The following is a 22,286-nucleotide window of genomic DNA, read 5'->3' as shown; positions in this document are numbered from 1 at the left end:
GGGAAAAAGAGGAGAGCTATGAACCACTAAAATCTAGAAACCATCTGACTTTGTAGGGCATCACTGAAGCTATGTCTACATGTGAATTAGTCAGGAAAGCCTGCCTCCAAGTCCCTTGGGATTGAGCCCATCTTCTTCCTCACCAGGACCAATGTGGCCTCCTTCTAGTCAGTCTCCTGGACCCTCTCTGCCAATCCATCCTGTACACCTCTAGCAGGTCACGACTGTCCAATATCACTGTGCATAAGGGCCACCCGGGGGCAGATACGAGCTACAGATGCCAGGGTCCCTCCCCCAGATATTTAGTTTCTTAAGTCTGGGGTAGGACTCAGACACTGGGATTTTAAAAAGCTCTCCAGGCACTTACAGAGATTTTGTCCCAATGGTACCTGAGTGCACACTGGTATCACTAGTCCAAATGATGCATTTTATAGCCATAGAGGTGTGGAAATGGAGCCATAGCTTGGATTCTACTGGTTACATCACCTACCATACTACACATCCTCCTAGCCTAATAAAAAGTTTTATAAGGCTGTCAAAGGCTCAGGTGAAGCACTGCTTTATAAGCAATACTTCATGAGAAGGGGCTATATCTTCCAGCATGTGGTATACTCTTTATGTTTTTCCAGCTTTATTGAAGCATAGTTAAGAAGTAGAAATTTTACTTGTTCAAGGTGCTAAAAAAAAAAAAAAAAAAAAAAAGCTCTCCAGATGATTCCAAAGTACAGCCACGATGGAGAATCATGGACATAATGATTAAGATAAAGCTCCATTGCTTAGTTTGAATCTGCACTCCATCGCTCACTCTCTGTGTAACTTCAGCAAAGCACTTACCCTCTTTGTGCTTCTGTTTCCTCATCTGGGAAAATCAGGACATTAGCAGCACCTCTCTCATCATGCTGTTGTGAGAGGAAGTAATGTGTAAATATAGCTTTCATAACTCCCTACTGACTTCTTTTTTAATTGGAGGATAATTACAATGTTGTGGAGGTCTCTGACATGCATCAATGTCAGAGAGCCTCCGTCCCTGACACATTCCACCCTTCTAGGTTGCCATGGAGTGCCAGGCTGGACTCCCTGTGTTATATAGCAGCTTCCCGCTAGTTATCCATTTTACACATGATGGTGTATATATGTCAGTGCTACCTTCTCAGTTCGTCCTTCCCTCTCTTTCCCCCGATGTGTCCATTCTTTATATCTGTGTCTCCATTCCTTCCCTGCAAATAGGTTCATCAATACCATTTTTCATATTCCACATATATGCATTAATATATGATATTTATTTTTCTCTTTTTGACTTACTTCATTTCACTCTGTATGACAGCTCTAGGTCCATCCACATCCACAAATGACCCAGTTTTGTTCCTTTTAATGGCTGAGTTCCTTTTAATATACCATTGTGTGATTCCATTATTCTTAACCAGTTTTATTTTGGTTTCTGTCAATTGCTGAGGAAACTCCTGACTAGCACACATACATACAGCAGATAGGAAACTTGGTTCATGTTTGTCTGGCCACATTCCTTGCATATCATCTCGCTGCATCCTCACATGGCAGAGGTATGGACACAGAGAAAGATGTCTGCATCTCCATCTCTTCTCTGCAAATAGGTTCATCAGTACTATTTTTCTAGATTCCATTTGTTGTTGTTCAGTCATGTCCAACTCTTTGCAACCCCATGGACTGCAGCACCCCAGGCTTCCCTGTCCTTCACTTCCCTGTCCTCCCAGAGTTTGTTCAGACTTGTGTCCATTGAGTCGATGATGCCATCCAACCATCTCATCCTCTGTCATCCCCTTCTCCCCTCACCCTCAATCTTTCCCAGGGTCAGGGTCTTTTCCGATGAGTCAGCTCTTTGCATCAGGTGGTCAAAGTATCGGAGCTTCAGCTTCAGCATCAGTCCTTCTAACGAATATTCTAGATTCCATATATATGCATTAATATGCAATATTTGTTTTTGTCTTTCTGACTTACATCATTCTGTATAACAGGCTCTAGGGTTGTCCATCTCACTACAACTGACTCAAATTCATTTCCTTTTTATGGCTGAGCAGAATTCCCTTGTATATATGTACCATTCTTCTGTTAACAGACTCTATACTAACTTCTATGGTAACTCCTCATCCTGCCATGTCAGCACTGTGTCCCACTGTTACCCTTTCCATCTCTACATCTTAGCCAAATGGGAACCATTTTTCTCTTCAAATCACAAGCTGGTGCTTTCCCATCTCTGTTAGCAGTTTCCTCAGTCTTCGAAGCATGAGTGTCCATGATGGCATCATGATGCTCCCGTATGTGAATTAAGCTTGTGCTCTGGTGCAGTGAGTACGGACAGGGCTTGTGTCTCCTAGGTTGTGAAGTTATGCCGGGAGTGCCTGCAGAAGCAGGAGCCAGTGTTTGCCGACACCAACATCTACACGCTGCGGCTGCTGAGCATTGTTTCCGAGGTCCTCTCCTACCTGCAGGCCTTTGAGGAGGCCTCACACTACGCCAGGAGGATGGTGGATGGCTACATGTAGGTGACGATCCTGGGTCTCAGGTAGTCTCCAGAAATGTGTCTATTTCAGGGATGATAAGAAGATGGCAGGCATATCACTATATCCCTCCCTCTGGCACCCAAAGCCGGCATTAGTAATCTATCACCATCCTCTTTATGACTGAACCTCTTTATCATGGTGTGCCCAGCAATAATGTCCAAATAATCAGATCTAATACTTGAGATGAAATCTGTGTGTCAACCTTTGTCTTTCCCACCTCCAGGTTGTCTATTATTTGGGTGGCATCTTCTGTTTTTGGTTTCCTTAAGGCTAAATCTGGCTTGATTTTAAGTGCCTAGAAAGGGTCCCCCCACCCCCAACCAATCAACCAATCAACAGAGGCAATCTTGCAGCTTTAGAGTTTATCAAAAGAAAAAAGAAAGGGACTTCCCTGATAGTCCAGTGGTTAAGACTCTGTGCTTCTACTGCAGGGGGTAAGGGTTCAATCCCTGGTTTGGGAACTAAGATCCTGCAAGCCCCACAGTGTGATAAAAAAAAAAAAAAAGAAAGAAAAAAGAAAAGAAACAGAGAGAAAGAGAAGGAAAAAAAGAAAGAAAATAAAAGAGGTGTGGGCCATCCTTGCTTATAAACTGTAAAAGGCAACTTCCTTGCCTTTCCTCTGCTAATGTCTTCTCTTGCCGTATGTGTCCACAATGGTGTGTGAATTTGTATTTCTGGCCAAATGAATACTTTTGTATAAGGAAGTCCTTATTTTTTTGAATGGAGGGTACCCTCTTCAATCCATGGAGAGTACAAAAGGAGGGTACCAAGGAGGTAAGAATACCACTTTGTCCCATGAAGAACATTCGAATTATTTTTTCCCCCTAAACTTCTTAGCTTTTTCCCAAGGAGAGGTTGGGTGCTCCTGAAGGCTGCCAGCTCCCAGTACTCAAGTTCCAAGTACAATTCCTACCCTGTTCCCCTGTGAGGACTTGGCTCAGTGGCCCAGGTCAGAGTCTCCACCTCACAGCCTCACCATGTGGGGTGTTTGGCATCTGACTGCGGCTCTGTGTGCCTCAATCTATCTTTGATGGCAGATACCTCCCAGGGCTGATGGGAAAGCAAATGGACTTAATCAGTGAGGTCACTTTGTTTTATTTATTTATTTTATTTTGACTGCCCTGGGTCTTCATTGCAGTGTGCTGAGGCTTCTCTTTAGTTGTGGCACAAAGGCTCTCTAGTTGCCCCACAGCAAGTGGGATCTTAATTCCCCAAAGAGGGATTGAACCTGTGTCCCCTGCATTGGAAGGAGGGTTGTTAACCACTGGACCACCAGGAAAGTCCCATGGTCCCTTTATAAACTGTCAAATGCTGTGCAGATGCAAGGCAGGTTGGGAATATCGGTTATGATTACTTGCTATGTCCCCACAGGAAGCTGTACCATCCCAACAATGCCCAGCTGGGCATGGCCATCATGCGGGCAGGGCTGACCAACTGGCATGCTGGCAACATTGAGGTGGGGCATGGCATGATCTGCAAAGCTTATGCCATCCTCCTGGTCACACACGGACCCTCTCATCCCATCACCAAGGACTTAGAGGCAAGTGGCATCTTGGGGCTGGGCTGGGCTCTCTGAAGATGAAAGCAGAGTACTAGATTCTGCTTTTGCAAAGACCCTAGTTGCCTGCTAGACTAGGAGGGAATTCAGACATGCTTAGTCCCTCCTCTCATTTTACATCTGAAAGAACTGAAGCCCAGGGAAGGAAAGTAACCTGTCCTTAGTCACAAAACGAGTGGATGGCAAAGCTCAGACTTGAACCTTAGGATGCTCCAAGCCTGGACTGAGAAAACCTAATGGTGTGCATGTGTGTGTAACACGTACATTAGAAAACCTGCTATGTGGAGTAGAGTCAGAGAGTACAAGCTTTAGAATCAGACTGCTGGGATCCAATTCCTGCTTTACCACTTTCCAGCTGTGTGGCTGCTAATACTGAATGTATGGGCCTCAGTCTCATCATCAGTGAAATGGAGGAAAAAGACAGGGTTGGCACAAGGGTTTGATGAGTTGGTGTGTAAATGGCATGCTCTTCATAGCTACTGGTTTCCTTTGTGCTTTGAAGACTGATTTATTTGAAAGTAACAGAGTCCAAAGGACTGTCCTCAGGCAGCAGTATAGGGAAAGAGGACAGACTCTGGCGTCATAGAATGTACGAGAAGACTAACTTTATGTCAGTATATTAAGCTTGTCAAATAAGTCATTGTCACCGTATTTGCTGCTCTGACCTTAGCCCTGCAGCAAAGCCTGGCCCTTGATAAATATTTCTTGAATTAACACTATGAGGGTGAGGGTTTTGCTATGTGCCACAGGCTGTAGTCTTCCTGACACATTATAAAGTACGAGGGCATCTCACCCATTTCATGTATGAGCAAACTGAGGGCTGAAGGAATTAAGTCCCACAATGTTAGATGGGACTTCAGTGCAGGAGCCAAGGTTCAAACCCAGGTCCCCACCTGGCACTTCCTAAAAATAATCTCTGCTGAGAACAGTCCCACAAGCTACTCTCTCAGTGGTTCGTGTGACTGCCTCTTCCTAGCAAATGGAGCCCACTGTCAAGACATTCGAGCCCCAGTAGATGAGTGTGAGTATACATGCGTGCATGCGTGTGTAGGGTGTATGGGTGTCCTTTCCAGTAGGGCCAAAGTAAGTCAGAGACCGACACGTCCTGGGGCTTTGTCATCACGGTTTTCAATGTATCCACATCCCACAGGCCATGCGGATGCAGACGGAGATGGAATTGCGCATGTTCCGCCAGAACGAATTCATGTACCACAAGATGCGCGAAGCCGCCCTGAACAACCAACCCATGCAGGTCATGGCCGAGCCCAGCAACGAGCCGGCGCCAGCTCTGTTCCACAAGAAGCAATGAGGACCTGCATGGTGGGGGAGGGGCGCCGTGGCTGGGGGACTGGGGAGACATCCCGAAGGTGGTGGGTTTCTGGGGAGACCCTTGAGGAAATCAGGGTAATACGCAACTTTGTTGCCAAGGGGTCGTACTGCTCAGTGATCCCCGTGTCATTTTCTCTCACTTCAACTCAGTCCAATTCAGTTTAACTCTATCCCAGCCCAGCCCGGTCTAACTCATCCTACAAGTGTTTATTGGGTGCTAGACCTTAGGTATAAAGAAGTTCCAAAGGTAACTGGGGAGAGGAAACATAAACTAACAATCAAAACACAGTGTGACACTAAATGCAATGGTAAGCTCTATGGAGAGAGGGATATGTGTCTAGGGTGTGTGTGTGTGTGTGTGTGTGTCCGTCGCGGGGTGGGGCTGGGTGGTGGTTAGTCATGGAGGAGATGACCTCTGAGCTGAGAGTTGCAGGTACCTGGAGTCTCAGTTGTCTGCTCACCTATCTGTGCAGGTGTCTCAGGGATATTCAGGATTTGCTGACTGGAATGGGTGTTGTCCAGTTTCCACAGGTGACTGAGGAGTTATGAAGAAGAGACTGTGTTTGGGCCATGTGGGTCCTACTCAGAGAACTAGAACCTCTTTAATAAGGGTAATATGCAGAAGGAGATGGAGGTTTTCTCAAGCCACTTGAGGCCTCAGTTTAAAGTCTGGGTTCCCAGGATTATTCTGAAACTACTTTTAGAACAGAGAGGGAGTGGCTCCCTTCTCCACCCTCTGAGTCAAGCCTTGTGAGTCCCATGATGTGGGAGTAGTTGGATGTTAGCTGAGATTTCTCTGGCCCAAGTCTCTTTAGGGTGAAGCTGAGGGAGAAATTTGGAAACCCACCTACCTGATAATCATGGGTCCAGCAGAACTGGCCTTTGGATATTTGATTTGGTTACATGTGCCTGGGTGGTCTATATCAGCTTAGACTTCATCACTGACCCCCAGGAAATCTCTATTTTTAGTTATGAATAATTACGACTTCCTTGAGTTAATTTCTTTCATTGTCCATACCCTGGGTTCTTTGCTTTTCTTACCAGAAGGAATGTCTAATATGAACACTTCACACTTAGGTTGGGACCTCTTTGGGGTATGATCAACTTGCTCTCATCTCCTGGGGAGCTGCTCTTGATTTTTCACTCAAGCATGAGGGTCTTGGGAATCAACCAATTCAGCTGTCCCATTGGCCTGGGACAGTTGTTCTAATTGTGCTGTTGTATCTTCTGGGAGCCTAAACTTCTCACCAGTGTTTTGGGGGATCCTGAACCAAAACCCTCTTTTTGGGAGTGTCACCAAGTCTTCTATATCCTTTGGAGCCACCTTTGACCCCAGAGCTCTGACTAACATCTTGAAGTCACATGATCCCCCCAGGACCTATATTTGTCACCTGTGCCTAAAAAGTCACTTCCTCCATCCTTACACCCCTTCATCCTCAGAACAATCCACTACCTCCCTTGGAACCTAACAGCCCTGCCAATGTGCCAAAATCTTTGTCCAAAAAGTTCTGCAAAGATGCCAACTCTTTGCAGAGTACTTGTACCTGGCACTTGGCTCTTTATTGAGGACACCTGCTTCTTTAGAACTTTCACTGGGAGAGTGACAGTTCTTCTAAGCCCACATACTACACGGCAAAGGATGGAACCAGCCCTCTCCCAGGGAGCCAACTGTGCCAGTTCAAATGGTCCCTCTTCTGTTCCCAGTCTTCCTAGGTGGCACTAGTGGTAAGAACTGGCCTGCCAATGCAGGAGACCCTGGTTTGATCCCTGGGTTGGGAAGATCCCCTGGAATAGGAAATGGAAACTCACTCTGGTGTTGTTGCCCGAGAAATTTCACGGACAGAGGAACCTGGCGGGCCACAGTCCATGGGGCCACAAAGAGTTGGACATGACTGAAGTGACTTATCCTCATATAAAACCTTCCTCCTTACCTGTGGTGGATTCATTTCGATATTTGGCAAACTAATACAATATTATAAAGTTTAAAAATAAAATAAAAAAAAATATTTTCTCTTAAAAAAAAAAAAAAACACCCCTTCCTCCAAATCTCTTTCCTTCTTTGTCACTCTCATCTGCCACACTGCTGGTCATTCCCCCATATTCCTGGTCTGTTTCCCATCCCCTCTTCCTCAAATTGGGTGTCTGTCTTCATTTTGGCCCATGCCCCCTTCCAGCAGAGTTCTGACCTAGATTAATTCAGCTGTCTTATTTTTCCTCTGTTGTACTTGGAGGTCTGTGCACAGCCAGGAAAATGGCACCTTTCATCACAGGTTCTTCTGCAGACTCCTCGCCAACCTCAGCTGGCCTTGGGGTGCAGCCCAGATGTGCTCCCTGTACCCCTCGCTGGCTCCCCCTTTTCCCAGTGGTTATTTCAGCTCTTCACTCCTGTTCTTGAGTTCTCTGCTTTCAGCAGTCCCCCACTGCCTGCTTCATGGAGGGGCCAGGAGATGGGATTTCCTCAGTTTCCTCTTCCCACGTGGGTTCACACATGTCATATCTGTGCTTGTCCTTCCCGTCCCCCCTCCTCACACCCCCTTCTCCTCCAAAGCCAAACTCTCCACCTGTGCCTTGGACTCCTGTCCCCTCCTGGGTCTTTAAACCTCACTTCCCCTATATTCTCTCTCATCTTGGATTCTTCACATTTCTGGCTTATTTAAAGCAGTTAATTGACATGCGGGGGACTCATAATCTTTAAGGTTAACTATTTTTTAAAAGGCTTTGTCTCCCATGTTTATTAACAACTCTTTTAAAAAAAATTTATTGATTTTGGCTGCATTGGGCTTTTTTTTTTTTTGGTTGTGGCACATAAACTCTTACTTGAGCATGTGGGATATATTTCCCTGACCAGGGATCGAACCCAGGCCCCCTGCATTGGAAGCACGGAGTCTTAGTCACTGGACCACCAGAGAAGTCCCTCTTTAAAAAAAAAAAAACGCTTTTTTTTTTATTGTGGTAAAAGTTACATAATATGAAACATACTATTTTAACCATATTTAACCGTACATTTCAGTGGCACTAAGTACATTCCCATTGTTGTGCTCACCATTGTCCAGCTCCCAAATTTTTCACTTTCCTAAACTGAAGCTCTGTCCCCATTAAATACTAACTCCCCTCCCTGCCCTGCCATGCATCTACCAATGTACTTTCTGGCCCTATGAATTTGACTATTCTGGGTACCTTGTATAAGTGGAATCAGACAGTATTTGTCTGCACCTACTGTATGCTGGAATTTAGCTTTCTTGACTTTCCATTTCTTCCCGAACCCCCTGCAGAATGAGCATAGCTCTTTCCAAGGTCAACTCATGGCAGGCCATTTCAGCCTTCATATTATTTGGCTTCTCTGCTTCAGTTGGCATCACAGCCCTTGATTTCTGGGCATCACATCCTTGTAATGATTCTCTGTTGAGGTTTCTCTCCTGCCCTTGACAGGCTGGTATTTCCTAGAGCTGGTTTTGTTCATTCTGGTCACTCTCGGTTGGTCCTCATCTCCCTCTGCACACCTTCCCCCAGGAACTCAGCCAGGCTCTTTGTTTCCTCACAGCTTCAGGGCTTCCCTGATGGCCCAGATGGTAAAGAATCTGCCTGCAGTGTGGGAGACCCCGGTTCGATCCCTGGATTGGGAAGATCCCCTGGAGAAAGGAATGGGAACCCACTCCAGTATTCTTGCCTGGAGAATCTTATGGACAGAGGAGCCTGGCGGGCTGAAGCCCATGGACTCAGAAAGAGTCAGACACTACTGAGTGACTAACACTTTCATACTTCTGAGGCTGATGTCCTTAAGTCTGTACCCTCTAACCTTGTTCTTGAACATTAGTCCCACATCTCCTGTCAAACGTTCTGCCCCTCAAACTCACCATGTCCAAAAGGGAACTCTTTCTCTTTCCTTTCTCCCCACTCCTGCGTCTGTTCCTCCTTGACACCCATTGTCCCCAAGGAGAACATCTGACTACTGGTCTAGTCACTTCCTGAGTATTTACTTCATCTGAGATTTTAGTCAGGGCCACTTACTCATGGGTCATTGGGTGACCCATGTCCTCCTGTGCCGCTCTGAGTTTTGAAACATTGTGTCTAAAATATGCAAAACCTATCAACTCCTATTCATCTTTCAGCACCCACTTTGGAAATCACCCCTTCTGTAAAGCCCTTCCTGAAAGCTTTAGATTCAGCTGGCTGCCTATCTGAGTCTGTCATATTACCCTTGAATCTCCCATCATAACATTTTCTTCATGACCTTATATCGCCTTTTTACTCGTCTGCCTCCTCCATCAGATTGCAAGCCTCTGAAGGGCAGGAGCTTTGTCCCTTTATTCATCTTTCTATCCCCAGAACCTAGCACAGGTCCCAGGACATAGTAGGTGCTCAGTTAATATGTATTGAATGAATGATTAAGTGAATGAATTTGCTTAGATCAGAGCACAAGAGACATAGAACTGTGTATCTTGAGTTTTTATTATAGCAGTCCAAATAGGCTATTAAATTTCCATGTTTCCAAGCAAATGTGTGTGGCTTCTTTCTTTCTGACAGTCTGTTTAAAGCAGTGTTAATAGACCTCTCTGTCATGATGGAAATGTGTTTTATCTGTGTCCAGTATGGTAGCCACTAGCAACATGGGACAACTGAGAACTTGAAATGCGTCTAGTATGAGTGAAGAACTGAACTTTTAACTATTTTATTTCAATGAAAATAGCCAATGCATCTGGTGTCTACTGTATTAGTGCAGTTTTAGAGAATTCTTCAGTGTAGTTTTTAAGATCATGTACACTGACACAAATTAAGTTCATATCAGTGGTCCTGATATTAGCTAGATGATCTTGGACTGGTTGTTTCATCCATGCTTCAGTTTCATTATTTCTACATACCATGGAGTGTTACTATAAGAGATATGTTTTTATTTTTTATTTATTTTTTACAACAATCAGAATTATTGTAATTAAGATAGTTTTCCACCATGGGGAACTAGTTAACGTCTCCCAAAGTGAGGCAATTGAGGCTTCAGGAGTATCCACAGCCCCAATCATCTTGTTCATGTGTTTAGAAAAATAAGTAACATTAGTGCTCATATCAGGTATGTATGTACAGCTTGGGTATGAATAATGGCACAAGTTTTTCCTTGTGCAGCTGTCAAAATATCTAAAGCCAATCTGTTTTGTAAAACCACCTTTCTAATTTGTGCTTGTTCAGCATTAAGAGCTGAAATAGCTTTTTGAGAATCTTGCAATGCCTGTTGAGTAAAATTAGTCAAAGCATCTACTCATAGCAGAACATTTGTAGTTCCTGGAGAGGGAACAAACACTGCAGCCAAATAATCATACCAGTGAAGTATAGACCTTGCCCACCGAGTTTTAAGGTGGGGTAAATCAGCAGACGTTTCTGGAAGCTCTGAAAATATAAAGCCGCGAGTAAAGGCTAGACCTAGGATGCATCTCCCTATACAACCATGGGGAAGCCATGCCCATAGGTAAGAACCACATATCTAATAGGTCCCATTTGGAGCAAGCCGGCGTGACTGAGATATCCAGTCCCAATTAGTGCCTGGCCAGACAAAGGAAGGACCTGAACTGGGGTTGGAAAATATGGGAATGATTACGTTGCATATATCCTGAGGCAAAAACCCCAATTGCCTCCAATCATTGTAATTAAGTTGTTGGCTAACTTTTGGGGATGGCTCTCTTTGTTCCCAGCATATAGGGGCAGTAGATATTAGACGTCCTTTTCCAGGAGTTAGCCATATAACCTCATCCCATATTTGATAAACCTCAGGTAAAAACCATTAGATCTAGACCTATTTGCCTTATGTGTAGCAAAATAGTCATTAAACTGAGACAATGTATAATCAAAATTAAAAGTCACGTTTTGTCCATAGTTAAAGTACAAGTGTTGCACCAGTCCATTTTAGGGTTGTTAGATGTCATCAGTTTAAGAAGAGGCATCACATATGATTGTTGTTGAATGTATTCGCAGACTTGGAGAAAGTCTTTTCCTTGAAGTGGAGATGTCCACCACAGGAAGCCTTCCACTGATGAAGAAGGGAGTGCTCCACAGACCCAGCAGCTAGACCGATTGTGGAATGCTGCGTAGGAGTGAGCCCAGGACAGGAAGGCATTGTCTTGAGGATTAAACAGCAGACTCAAGATTTTTGGAGTCAGCAGAAGTAGGCTCACATAGATTATCAGGCCCATCTGAAAAGTACAAAGTCAGAGCATAGAAAGTAAAGACATAAAATGAAGTCACTTACTTCCGGTCAGGGTGCCACCTCTTAACTCGAGTGTGATGTACCCACAAATCAATTCTTGGCACTTTGACAGCTCGGTTCCTGGCTCAAATAGAGGCTTACTTGACTCAGAGGCTAAGTCAGGAGTTGTCTCCCGGAGTTCTGTTAATGCCCGTTGAAAAGCTTTTGGCTCATCCAAACAGTCCCATTACGGAAGTGGATCAGGAAGAAAATGGGCCAGGGGCTTCAATAAGCACGGAGTAAGTTGCCCCAGTGTCTCCAACTGGCCACCATTCACCATCCTCCAATGGGTACCATGGCCATGCATTATCACATAGGAAGACCAGGTGTGTCTTCTTTAAGCCCCGGGGATCAAATCTATCCCAGTTTTTCAGGATACAGTTCAAAGGAGTGAGGCTGGAATTGTTAGCTCCCATCTTGTCCTGAAGAATCCTGGACAAGCCCCCCAAGATGAAAGGTTGTTGCTGAATCACGCAAAGAGGCCAGGATCCTTGGCCTCTGGAGGAGAAGAATTCAATCTGGGGCCAGAGACAAGGCTTGATCACTCAGAGCTTTTGTGTAATAAAGTTTTATTAAAATATAAAGGAGATAGAGAAAGCTTCTGATATAGACATCAGAAGGGGGTATAAAGAGTACCCCGAGATATGTTTTTAAAAAAATAGGTTTCTTAAAACAGTGCCTGTCCCTTCCTTAGTGGTCCATGAGCATTCCACCCAAGCTTCTGTTGGGGTGTCCCTTCCCCTACTAAAAAAGTGAAGGTGAAGGACAGAGACAAGCAGTGGTGTGCTAGACCAGCGCAAGACAGTCAGCCACACACATCTCTTCCCACCTCTGCATAGCATCACACTGATAACCTGCCACTGGACTTGGTGGGAATATTTACGTCATGGTGATTGGTTGAACTTTAGAAGCACACATTAATTTGTAGTGTTATCAGTCAGTAAAAGTGGAGTTTCTACATAGATACAGCAGAATAGATAGTTAGAAAGATCATTAAAGATTCAAGGGTGAACTCAGCATTCTGAAACCTCTGCCATCCAGTGCCACACCAAACCCTTCAGACTAAGCCTCTTGTCCACTGCCCCACAAGTGAATTAACAGACGTGTATTAAAGGCCAGATATAACCTTTAACCTGGATGGCTCAGGTTTACTTCTCTTAAGGATGCAGAAAGAAGTCAATAAGGAGATCCTTGGGGAAGAACCTGTGTCTTGTCTTTTCCAGCTTCTAAATGCTTCTAGAATGCCCACATTCCTTGGCTTATGGTCCCCAGTCAGCAGGACATCACTCCTTCTCTGACCCTTCTGCCTGCCTCTTTCACTTAGAACTCTTGTGATTTCATTGACCCCAGTGGGATAATCCAGGATAATCTTCCCATTTCAAGGTCTTCACTTTTATCATAGGGTCCATGACTCAGATCTGGCTACCACCTTTTTCTACGTGGTGCACGAGTTAAGGATATTTCTCCATGTTTTAATAGGTTGGAAAAAAAAATCAGAGACTTCCCTGGTGTCCTGTGGTTAAGGGTCCACCTTCCAATGCAGGGAACATGGGTTCAATCCCTTGTCTGGGATCTAAGAGCCCACATGCCTCAGGGCAGCTAAGCCCGTATACCACAGCTGGAGAAAGCCTGTACACTGCAACAAAGATTCAGCACAACCAACATTTAGAAATAAATAAAAAATTAATTTTAAAAAATCAAAAGAAGAACACATGAAAATGATATGAAATTCAAATTTCAGTGTTCAAAAATAAAGTTTCAGTAAAACACAGCCACGCCCACCTGTTTGGGCGTCATCTGTGGCTGCTTCAGTGTTAATCACAGCAGAATTGGCGGGCTGTGGCAGAGATTGGGTGGCCCACAAAACTTAAAATATTTACTTTCTGGCTTTTTACAAAAGAAGTTCACTGATCCCTGTTATAGAGACTTGAATCTCATTTGTGGAGTTCAACTCTCATGTATAAGTCAGTGAACTGGGATGCATTATGACCTGTGCTATTTTTAGGGAAGATGACAGTTCGTGGGGTGAAGGTTTACAGGTAAGAGAGAGAGGCAGGGAGTTGCCATTGTGGCCTGTGATACTATGCAAGTAAAAAGTAATTGGGCTTCACCTCCAGAAAAGGGGGGAGAGGAGGTGGGAAAGGTGACAGAGTCATTTGTTCATCAAGGTACATTTTTTTTCAGAAGTGAATTTCTGGAAATTTTTTTTTAACTTTATATTTTGTATTGGGGTATGACTGGTTTACAATGTGATAGTTTTAGGTGAACAGCAGAGGGACTGAGCCATACATACACATGTGTCCATTCTCCCCTGAACTCCCTTCCCATCCACATAACGTTGAGCAGAATTCCCTGTGCTGTACAGTAGGTCCTTGTTAGTTATCCATTTTAAATACAGCAGTGGGTACATGTCCCTCCCAAACTCCCTAAATATCCCTTCCCCCCACTCTTCCTCCTGGCAACCATAAGTCTATTCTCTAAGACTCATCAAGGTACATTTGTTGAGAGATTTCTGTGGGCTGGGTGCAGTTCTGAGAGCTGAGGGATGTAAGATACAAATTCTAGAGTTTGGCAGCTCTCTGGCTGGCTCAAACAATTGACATTTGTTATCTCAGAGTTCTGGAGTCCAGAACTTGAACATCAAGGTGAACAAGGCTCCGCTCTCTTTGCGGGAGGTGGGAAAGGATCTTGTCCCAGTCTCTCTCCTGGTTTCTGCTAGTTCCTCAGCTTGTGGTTGCATAACTCCAGTCTTCACACGGCATACACCCTGTGTGCATGTTTCCATTTCCATAAACTTCTGCTTTTTTTTTCTTTTTTTTTTTTAATTTAACCGTGCTAGGTCTTAGCACAAGGAATCTTTATTGCGGCACGCATGCAAGATCTTTACTTGCAACGTATGAGATCTGGTTCCCTGACGAGGGATTGAACCCAGGCCCCTTGCATTGGGAGCTTGGAGTCTTAACCACTAGATCACCAGGGAAGCCCTCATCTTGCTTCTGCTTGTACTCAATCATGTCCAAATCCTTACAAGTCCAAGGACAGTAGCCTGCCACAATCCTCTGTCCATGGGATTCTCCAGGCAAGAATAACGGAGTGCATTGCCATTTCCTCCTCCAGGGGATCTTCCCAACACAGGGATCAAACTCATGTCTCCTGCATTGGCAGGCAGATTCTTTGCCGTTGAGTCACCTGGGAAGCTCGAAGTCCCCATACATTTGTTGTTTTTATAAGGATACCAGCCATATTGGATTAGTGGCCCGCCCTACTCCAGCATGACCTCATTTTAACTTATCTAGTTACATCTGTAATGGCTATGGCTGAGCAAGGTCACAATCAGAGGCTGAGGGTTAGGACTCTGACACGTGAGTTTTGGGGAGCTGCAACTCAACTCATAACAGTTACCAGAGCCTGGTACAAGGTACCGTTTGGGGAAACATCCCTCTTCTCCCTTAATCTGCTTCTGCCCACATCCCAGAAGGACTTTCTAGAGGTTTCTCTGTCCACTTCTGGCGCTCCGTAGAGGGAGAATTGTCCATTGGGTGGTTCAGGGCCTGCTCCTTTTGTTCATGCCCCCAGGTGGGTGGGCCTGGTAGGGCTGCTAAGGCCACACTTGTGGGCATGGCTTCCCTTTGCCTGTCCAATGATCCTGCTCTTTCTGTCCCCATGGGAGTGACCTAGTCCACCACACAGCCTCATGCTCCAGCTCCTTGCTGTATGGCTGTCCAGCGGGACGTCATTCCAGGGCTGGTCTACAGATCCAGCCATATCATGTGTTCCTTATAGGGTTGCCTATAAGGCAACCTTATAGTGGACAGCCTGGGGTCTGCTTTCAGGGTGAGAATCAGACCTAACCCCACAGGATGTAACATGTAGATGATCAAGATTTACAAAACTAGAGGTGATCAGTGTTCAAGAGCCCCATCAAGGAAAAGCCATTAAGAAGAAAGGACATTTTGGGGACTTCCCTGGTGGTCCAGTGGCTAAGACTCCCAATGCAGGGGGCCTGGGTTTGATTCGTGGTCAGGGAACTGGATCCCACATGTTCCATGCCACAACTAAGCTGGTGAAGCCAAAGAAACAAAAATAAATATTAAAAAAAAGAGAGAGAAAGGCAACACCAGGTCCATTTCTCTCTCAGTCTCTCTCCTTTAACTCCCTTTCCCCTTCCTCCTTTAAGCAAAAAGAAGACATTTTTTTTCTTAAAACAAAGTTCACTTTATTACATTAGTTGTACACACTAAAAGAATATGAAATGCAGACTTTGTCTAAATTCTCTTGCTGACTCTCTTGAAGACAATGTCGCCCTTTGTCATGGTCTGAAAGCCAGAAAAGAAATCATGAAATGTTCATCTGATGTAGAAATATAAAGGATAGTTAAACCTCCAGTATGCTAATATATGCAGCAACTCAGAGACGCCTCTCATCTCTATAGGACCGGAGGAAGGATCGGAAATCTTTTCTAAAATCCCATGCCAAGTCTTTGTCACTTCCTCACAAGCAGACCTGTCCTGCCTTTTACAGAATTCCTTTCTACATCAGTGACTTAGAGCAAGACCAGTTCAATCCAATCCAATTTCTCAACATTTCATTGAACACTTCTTGCTCCTGCTCATTCTCTAACTTGTGTCTGACTCTTTGCAACCCCATGGACTGTAGCCTGCCAGGCTCCTCTGTCCACAGGATTCTCCAGGCAAGAACACTGGAGTGGCTGCCATTTCCTTCTCCACAGGTGCCTTATTGGCATTCATTGCAAGATGGTAAGAAATGTACAAAGCCTGTCCGTCTGTAATGAGAGTGGCTCCTCCTAGGGTTTTGCAGTGTATCACCATGGATATCAGTCTTTTGAGTTAGATCCAGTTCAGAGGAACCCTAGCTCTGCCATTTCCTGGCTGTATGCTGCCTCAGTTTCCACATTTAGGAAATTCAGTATTGGTGGGAAGATTTGAGAAAATGTGTGGAAACTGCCTGGGGTGCAAAGGATGCTCAGGAAGCAGTAGGAGAGACTGACCACAGGAAGTAGTCACTGCTCTTCATGTCTCCCCTGACCCCGACTACCCACCTCCCCACCCAGCCCCAGGTACAAGGACCCCCAAGCTGAGAGTGCAGACTTACACTGGTAACAGTGTCGCCACTGAATTCAGTCACAGACTTGATGCCCTTGAAAGTTGTCACCAGTTTATTATCACCTTCCAGCTGAACCACTGCCTGTAGCGGACAGAAGAAATAGCCTGTGAGGACGGGTCCAAGAGGGAGTAACTCTCTCACTAATGAGGTTGGCTCCCCGGCATGGGACTCTGCTTACAGCAACCAAACCCCCTTCCCTGGCTCTGAACAGAAGTGAGGTTATGGAAGAACTGAAGAAAACGCCAGGGCTTCTTTTGTCAGACTTTTCATTTATGGGCTGTGATCCAGGAGTCAGCATAGGATGGCTAAGTGGTCTCAAATCAAACACTAAAATAAAATCAAGTAACAATTCTCCAAGTTGATGAAGGGAGGAAGTAGATTCAAAACACTGGCCGTTTGGGAGAACACCTGTCTTGGTTTTGTGTTACATTATGTTATTCCTTCTAGCACCTTCATCTTTCCTCTTGTGGTCTCCTTTTCACACATCCAGGGAGAGGTAACAGAAACCCAGCAGGGAGCAGAAGATACTGGCCAAGGTTAAAGTTTGCCTCCAAAATCGACAGCTGGAAAGGGCCATGACTGTTTGCCCCTTACTGTTGGCGGATAAGAGAGTTTCCCTTCTGAAATTTATCATAGGTTTCCTGACCTGTAATGTTTTATCTGGGGAAGCAGAAGTCAAGAGCCACTAGAAAAGGTTAAAAAAAAAAAAAAAAAAAGACCAATGGTTGTGCTGAGACAGATGCACAAAGTTTTCTGGGGTCTGGGATGCTGGGGGAGAGGAGTGAGGACCTCTGCTCGGTGGTATTGGTGAGGCTAGTATTGGCATGAGGGGTTTGGGAGGGAGGAATAGAGACCCTTTATGAGGGGCACCCCCTTGCCTGGATCTCCCTGCCACCGCCTGCCCACCACTCACACATCCTACCTCCAGCTTGAATTGCATACCTTATCCACAGCCCAATAGAGGTGATGCTGGCTTACCCACTATCTTTGCTCTGGGAAGTGACTGTGTCCATTTCACAGATGAGGTAGCGAAGACCAAGAGTCACTGACCAACCTGCAAGGCTTGATCTGAAGGCCTGCCTGGGGCCTTGGTTCTCTGGTATAGCCAGCACCTCCTACAGGAAGTCCCTCCCCATGACCACCAGCTCTAGGCTCGGCAAAGCCATTTCCTTAGGCTCAGGGATGAACTTAGGGCTCTGTTAAGGTTTTGCACTGACTCTCACTTGTCTGTTTCTGGGCCTGGAAGATCTGAATCTTAGACTCCTGCTCCCGGTCTGGTTCCCCCATACCCTCCATATGGGACAGCTCAGATTCTCCTCTAGTCAAAGCTATGATTTTTCCGGTAGTCATGTATGGATATTACAGTTGGACCATAAAGAAGGCTGAGTGCCAAAGAATTGATGCTTTTGAACTGTGGTGCTGGAGAAGACTCTTGAGAGTCCCTTGGAGTGCAAGGAGATCAAACCAGTCAATCCTAAAGGAAATTAGTCCTGAATATTCACTGGAAGGACTGATGCTGAAGCTGAAGCTCCAATACTTTGGCCACCTGATGCAAAGAGCCAATTCTTTGGAAAAGACCCTGATGCTGGGAAAGATTGAAGGCAAGAGGAGAAGGGGGTGACAGAAAATGAGATGGTTGGATGGCATCACTGACTTCAAAGGACAAACTCGGGGAGATAGTGAAGGACAGGGAAGCCGGGTGTGCTGAAGTCCATGGGGTCACAAAGAGTCAGACGTGGCTGAGCAACTGAACAACAATAACAGATTCTCAGGCCAGAGTTCCTCCAGGAGGTCCCAGGAAACTGACACCTTCCCTAAGAGCTTCTTTCTTAAGAGCTGGTTTATTCATTTATTTTTAATTGGAGGATAATTGCTTTATAATATTGTGTTTTTTGCTTGTGTGTTTAGTCGCTCAGTTGTGTCTGACTCTGCAATACCATGGACCGTAGCCCGGCAGGCTCCTCTGTCCCTGGGATTTCCCAGACATGAATACTGGAGTGGGCTTCCATTTCTTACTCTAGGGGACCTTCCTGACCCAGGGATCGAACCTGCGTCTCCTATGTCCCCTGCATTGCAGGTGGATTCTTTATCCACTGAACCATGTGGAGACAATATTGTCTTGGTTTCTGCTATCTCACAGCCTTTCCACCCCAGCTGTGGGTTCAGAGATAGGGTCTCAGCAGTAGGAATTGTGAGCTGGGACCCTTGAGGGAGGAAGTCTGGGGCCAGGCTCCAGGAAAAGTTCTGGAAGCAGAGGGTGGCTGGAGGGGGTGCCTCCTACCTTGATCTTCTCCCCAGTCATGAACTCCATCTCACACTCCTCCCCCAAGGTGAACTCATTCTGGATCACTTTGGAGCCAGCGGTGATGATGAACTTGAAGTGCTTCCCATTCTGCACGATTTCCGACACCCCCTTGATATCCTTCCCCTTCTGGATGATGTCATCGGGCATCCCTGGAGAGAAGCATTAAAGGCTTAGAGGTGGGCAGAAGTGGGAGTGGGGCATCCCTGGTGGCTCAGTCGGTAAAGAATCTGCCTGCAATGCAGGAGACCCAGGTTAGATCCCTGGGTTGGGAAGATCGCCTTGAGAAGGAAATGGTTACCCACCCCAGTATTCTTGCCTGGAGAGTCCCATGGACAGAGGAGCCTGGTGGCCTACAGTCCATGGGGGTGGAAAGAGTCGGACACGACTGAGCCACTAAACAGCAGAGGTGGGACCTGCAAGCTGGCGGTCACAAGAGAAACCCCGTGGTGAGAAGGGGGAGGAGAGATCCCTGAGGCCTTGGCACTTCCTGGAGCCCTGTGAGCAAACTGAGCTTCGACCTCTGAAAGAGAAGGTCAGTGGCCTGACTTGGCCTGACCTCAGGTGCCCACTATCTTGCCAGTTTGGTTTGTAAAAAAAAAAAAATCACTTCTCAGCCCTGGGGAAGCTTTCCTCGTCTGAGCACCTGCTTCTTACTCGCTCTCCGTCCTCTGTCCTTCCTGTTTAAAGCTCGGAGACTTTGCTCTTTGAGAGTAAGTATTTTTTTCCTCCACACTCAGGGTGACCATCAGCTTGTCTCCCAAGCCAGGTCCCTCCTGAGAGTGAAAGGGAAGCTCTTAAAAATTATGCCAGGATGGGAGCGAGATTCAAGAGGAAAGGGATATACATACACTTATGGCTGATTCATGCTGATGTATGACAGAAACCAACACTACATTGTAAAGCAATTATCCTCCAATAAAAAATTAATTAATTAAAAAATTATTCAGGGACAAGAGGCACACAGCAGGATCGTGCCTGGCAAGCCTATGCCCCCATCCCTACTTCCACCTCTGCTGTCAAGGCTTTTAAGGAAGATGGACCAGGAGTCCCTTCTCCGGGGACAGAGTGTGATGAATGTCAGAGTGTCTGTGCTGTCATATGAACTGAGGCTCAGGAAAACCAGGTGCACTGACAGTGATGGGGAGGCCCCTGTTGCCAGGTGAGGGATGCAGGGACAAGAGGTGTTGTGCTGTGTCCTACAGGAGAAGATCCCAACTCTCAGCCACCCCAAAAGGCTTCCTGTCTCTGCCTTTGCTATCTTCCCCACACTCTCCTGCTCAGCACTCTTGTCTCCCCCCCCCCCATTTACTTCCTCCCCCTGGAACACAATCTCCTCCTCCAGCCCCCAGGGGACACCTTCTCATCTCCCAAGGCCCAAGGCTCACCTTCGCTCCTACCAAGCCCTCCCCTGATACCCTCCCACGGCTCCACATCCTCCTGTAAGTGACTCAGTGGGGTGGGTGGGTGACAGGGATTTAAAGTGGGGTCCCTGGGAACTAGTGCTGGCTTTATATCTCAACTCAGATTGGGATTATGATCTGTGTGAGCCCGGTTGGCATTAGTTGCTCTTTCAAGGCCTTCATTGCCTTGCCTGTAAAATGGGAAAAATAATAGTGCCGAGCTCAGTTTTTGGTGAGGACTCAACCTGGTGGCTCATACAATAAAGAATCTGCCTGCAATGCAGGAGACCTAGATTCGATCCCTGGGTCCAGAAGATCCCCTGGAGAAGGGAGTGGCAACCCATTCCAGTATTCTTGCCTGGAGAATTCCATGGACAGAGGAACTTGGCGGGCCACAGTCCACGGGGTTGAAAAGAGTTGGACACGACTGAGTGAGAGGAAGCTAACAGCAGGAAGTTGGCTGTCTGGGGCTTTAGCACGAGGCCTGGCGCTGAGTCAACACTCAAGGCACATTAGGAGAGGCTGTGTTGCATTCATTTCTTCTCTTTTTTCTTTCTCTAAATTGTGACCTTGAAGTGTGGCTCATTGTTATCTGTCTTTGTGGTATCTGCTCAGTACAGCACTCTGCTCAGTGTGTGGTTGGCCTTGAATCAAAGTTTGTTAGAAGAATGAAGAAAGGAATGAATGAATGAATGAACACGGTCATCCAGTGGGTGGCCATGGAGGTGGCTTCAATCTAGATCAGATCTTAGTTCAGTGCCATTTCCACTTCCCTAAGGCATAGTCTTGTCCAGGGAGGAATAGCCCAAAACCGCACAAGGAACCTGCAGAACATGATTCCAAATCTGTATGAAGCTTGAACTGTTCCTCCTGTCTGACTTCAGAACCCTGACTGGCCACCACCTGCAGGGCCAAGCCCTCATGGCCACGATCCCCAGCCTTGGCCCAGCACTCACCGACTGCCTTCATGAAGGCCTCGTAGTTCTCCTGGGTCTGGACTTGGTACTTGCCGGAGAAGTTCATGGTGGCGGTGAGGCTCTCTCCACAGCTGATCCAACAGCTCTTCTGGCAGGGCTGCCAGTGTGGGCCGGTGTGGGCTAATTTATAGGGGGCTCTTTTCTCTCCAAAAGTCGGTCACAAGTCATCAGCTGTCGTCTCCTTTATGGCCAGGGTCAAACATTAACTCTTGAGAGCAATGGTCAATGATAAAAAAACAGGATGGGCCTGGCAGTGGATTGCTCCAATTCAGCAAACATTGGTGAGTGTCAATCAGGTGCAAAGCCCTCCAGCCCTGCAGCCTTTAAGGCGCTACTTTCCTGTGAAGTGTGTGTGTGTGTGTGTGTGTGTGCATACCTTCCTATTGTTGTTGTTTTTTAGTCGGTTAATTGTTTCCGACTCTTTGTGATCCCATGGACTATAGCCCACCAGCTTCCTCTGTCCATGGAATTTCCCAGGTAAGAATACTGAAATGGGTTGCCATTTCCTTCTCCAGGCAATCTTCCCAACCCAGGGATCAAACCCCCGTCTCCTGCATTGCCAGGCAGATTCTTTACCAGTGAGCCACCAGAGAAGCCCATACACACCTATACACACAAACCTGCGTGTGTGTGCATGTTCACATGTATGTATATCCATATACATGTAGGTGTGTGTGTGTGTGTGTTGGAGTCTAAATCTAGATGCTCCAAGAAAAATACCAAGGAATCCCTTCAGCCTCAAAATCTCACTTTAGTTATATAACCTTATGATCTCTTCCCATCTTTAAAAAAATAATTTTTAAAATTAATTTATTAGAGGGTAA

At 46.0% G+C, this 22,286-nt stretch overlaps 2 protein-coding genes across 3 annotated transcripts in view; one reads left to right on the top strand and one right to left on the bottom strand.

The window, feature by feature from the left end:
- Positions 1 to 10,092, top strand: part of SMYD1 (SET and MYND domain containing 1) — a 48,634-nt gene extending 38,542 nt beyond the window's left edge. For both annotated transcript variants that reach the window (XM_055540287.1, XM_055540288.1), the window contains 3 exons: positions 2,352 to 2,515; positions 3,909 to 4,077; positions 5,246 to 10,092. In XM_055540287.1, coding sequence (XP_055396262.1) covers positions 2,352 to 2,515; positions 3,909 to 4,077; positions 5,246 to 5,404 — 492 coding nt within the window. In that variant the 3' untranslated portion in view covers positions 5,405 to 10,092. The remainder of the gene's footprint in view (positions 1 to 2,351; positions 2,516 to 3,908; positions 4,078 to 5,245) is intronic.
- Positions 10,093 to 15,855: 5,763 nt separating this feature from the next.
- FABP1 (fatty acid binding protein 1) lies at positions 15,856 to 21,528 on the bottom strand. Its single transcript, XM_055539113.1, has 4 exons — positions 21,442 to 21,528; positions 19,062 to 19,234; positions 16,769 to 16,861; positions 15,856 to 15,972 (listed from the first exon to the last, which is right to left on the bottom strand). Exons 1-4 carry the CDS (start codon positions 21,506 to 21,508, stop codon positions 15,922 to 15,924), a joined length of 384 nt encoding a protein of 127 aa, XP_055395088.1. The 5' UTR covers positions 21,509 to 21,528; the 3' UTR covers positions 15,856 to 15,921.
- Positions 21,529 to 22,286: the final 758 nt, after the last annotated feature.

This window comes from Bubalus kerabau, chromosome 11 (assembly GCF_029407905.1).
Source record: "Bubalus kerabau isolate K-KA32 ecotype Philippines breed swamp buffalo chromosome 11, PCC_UOA_SB_1v2, whole genome shotgun sequence".
Lineage (NCBI taxonomy): Eukaryota > Metazoa > Chordata > Mammalia > Artiodactyla > Bovidae > Bubalus > Bubalus kerabau.
The sequence above is the reverse complement of the archived record's forward strand: the minus strand, read 5'-3'. Positions and strand labels throughout refer to the sequence as shown.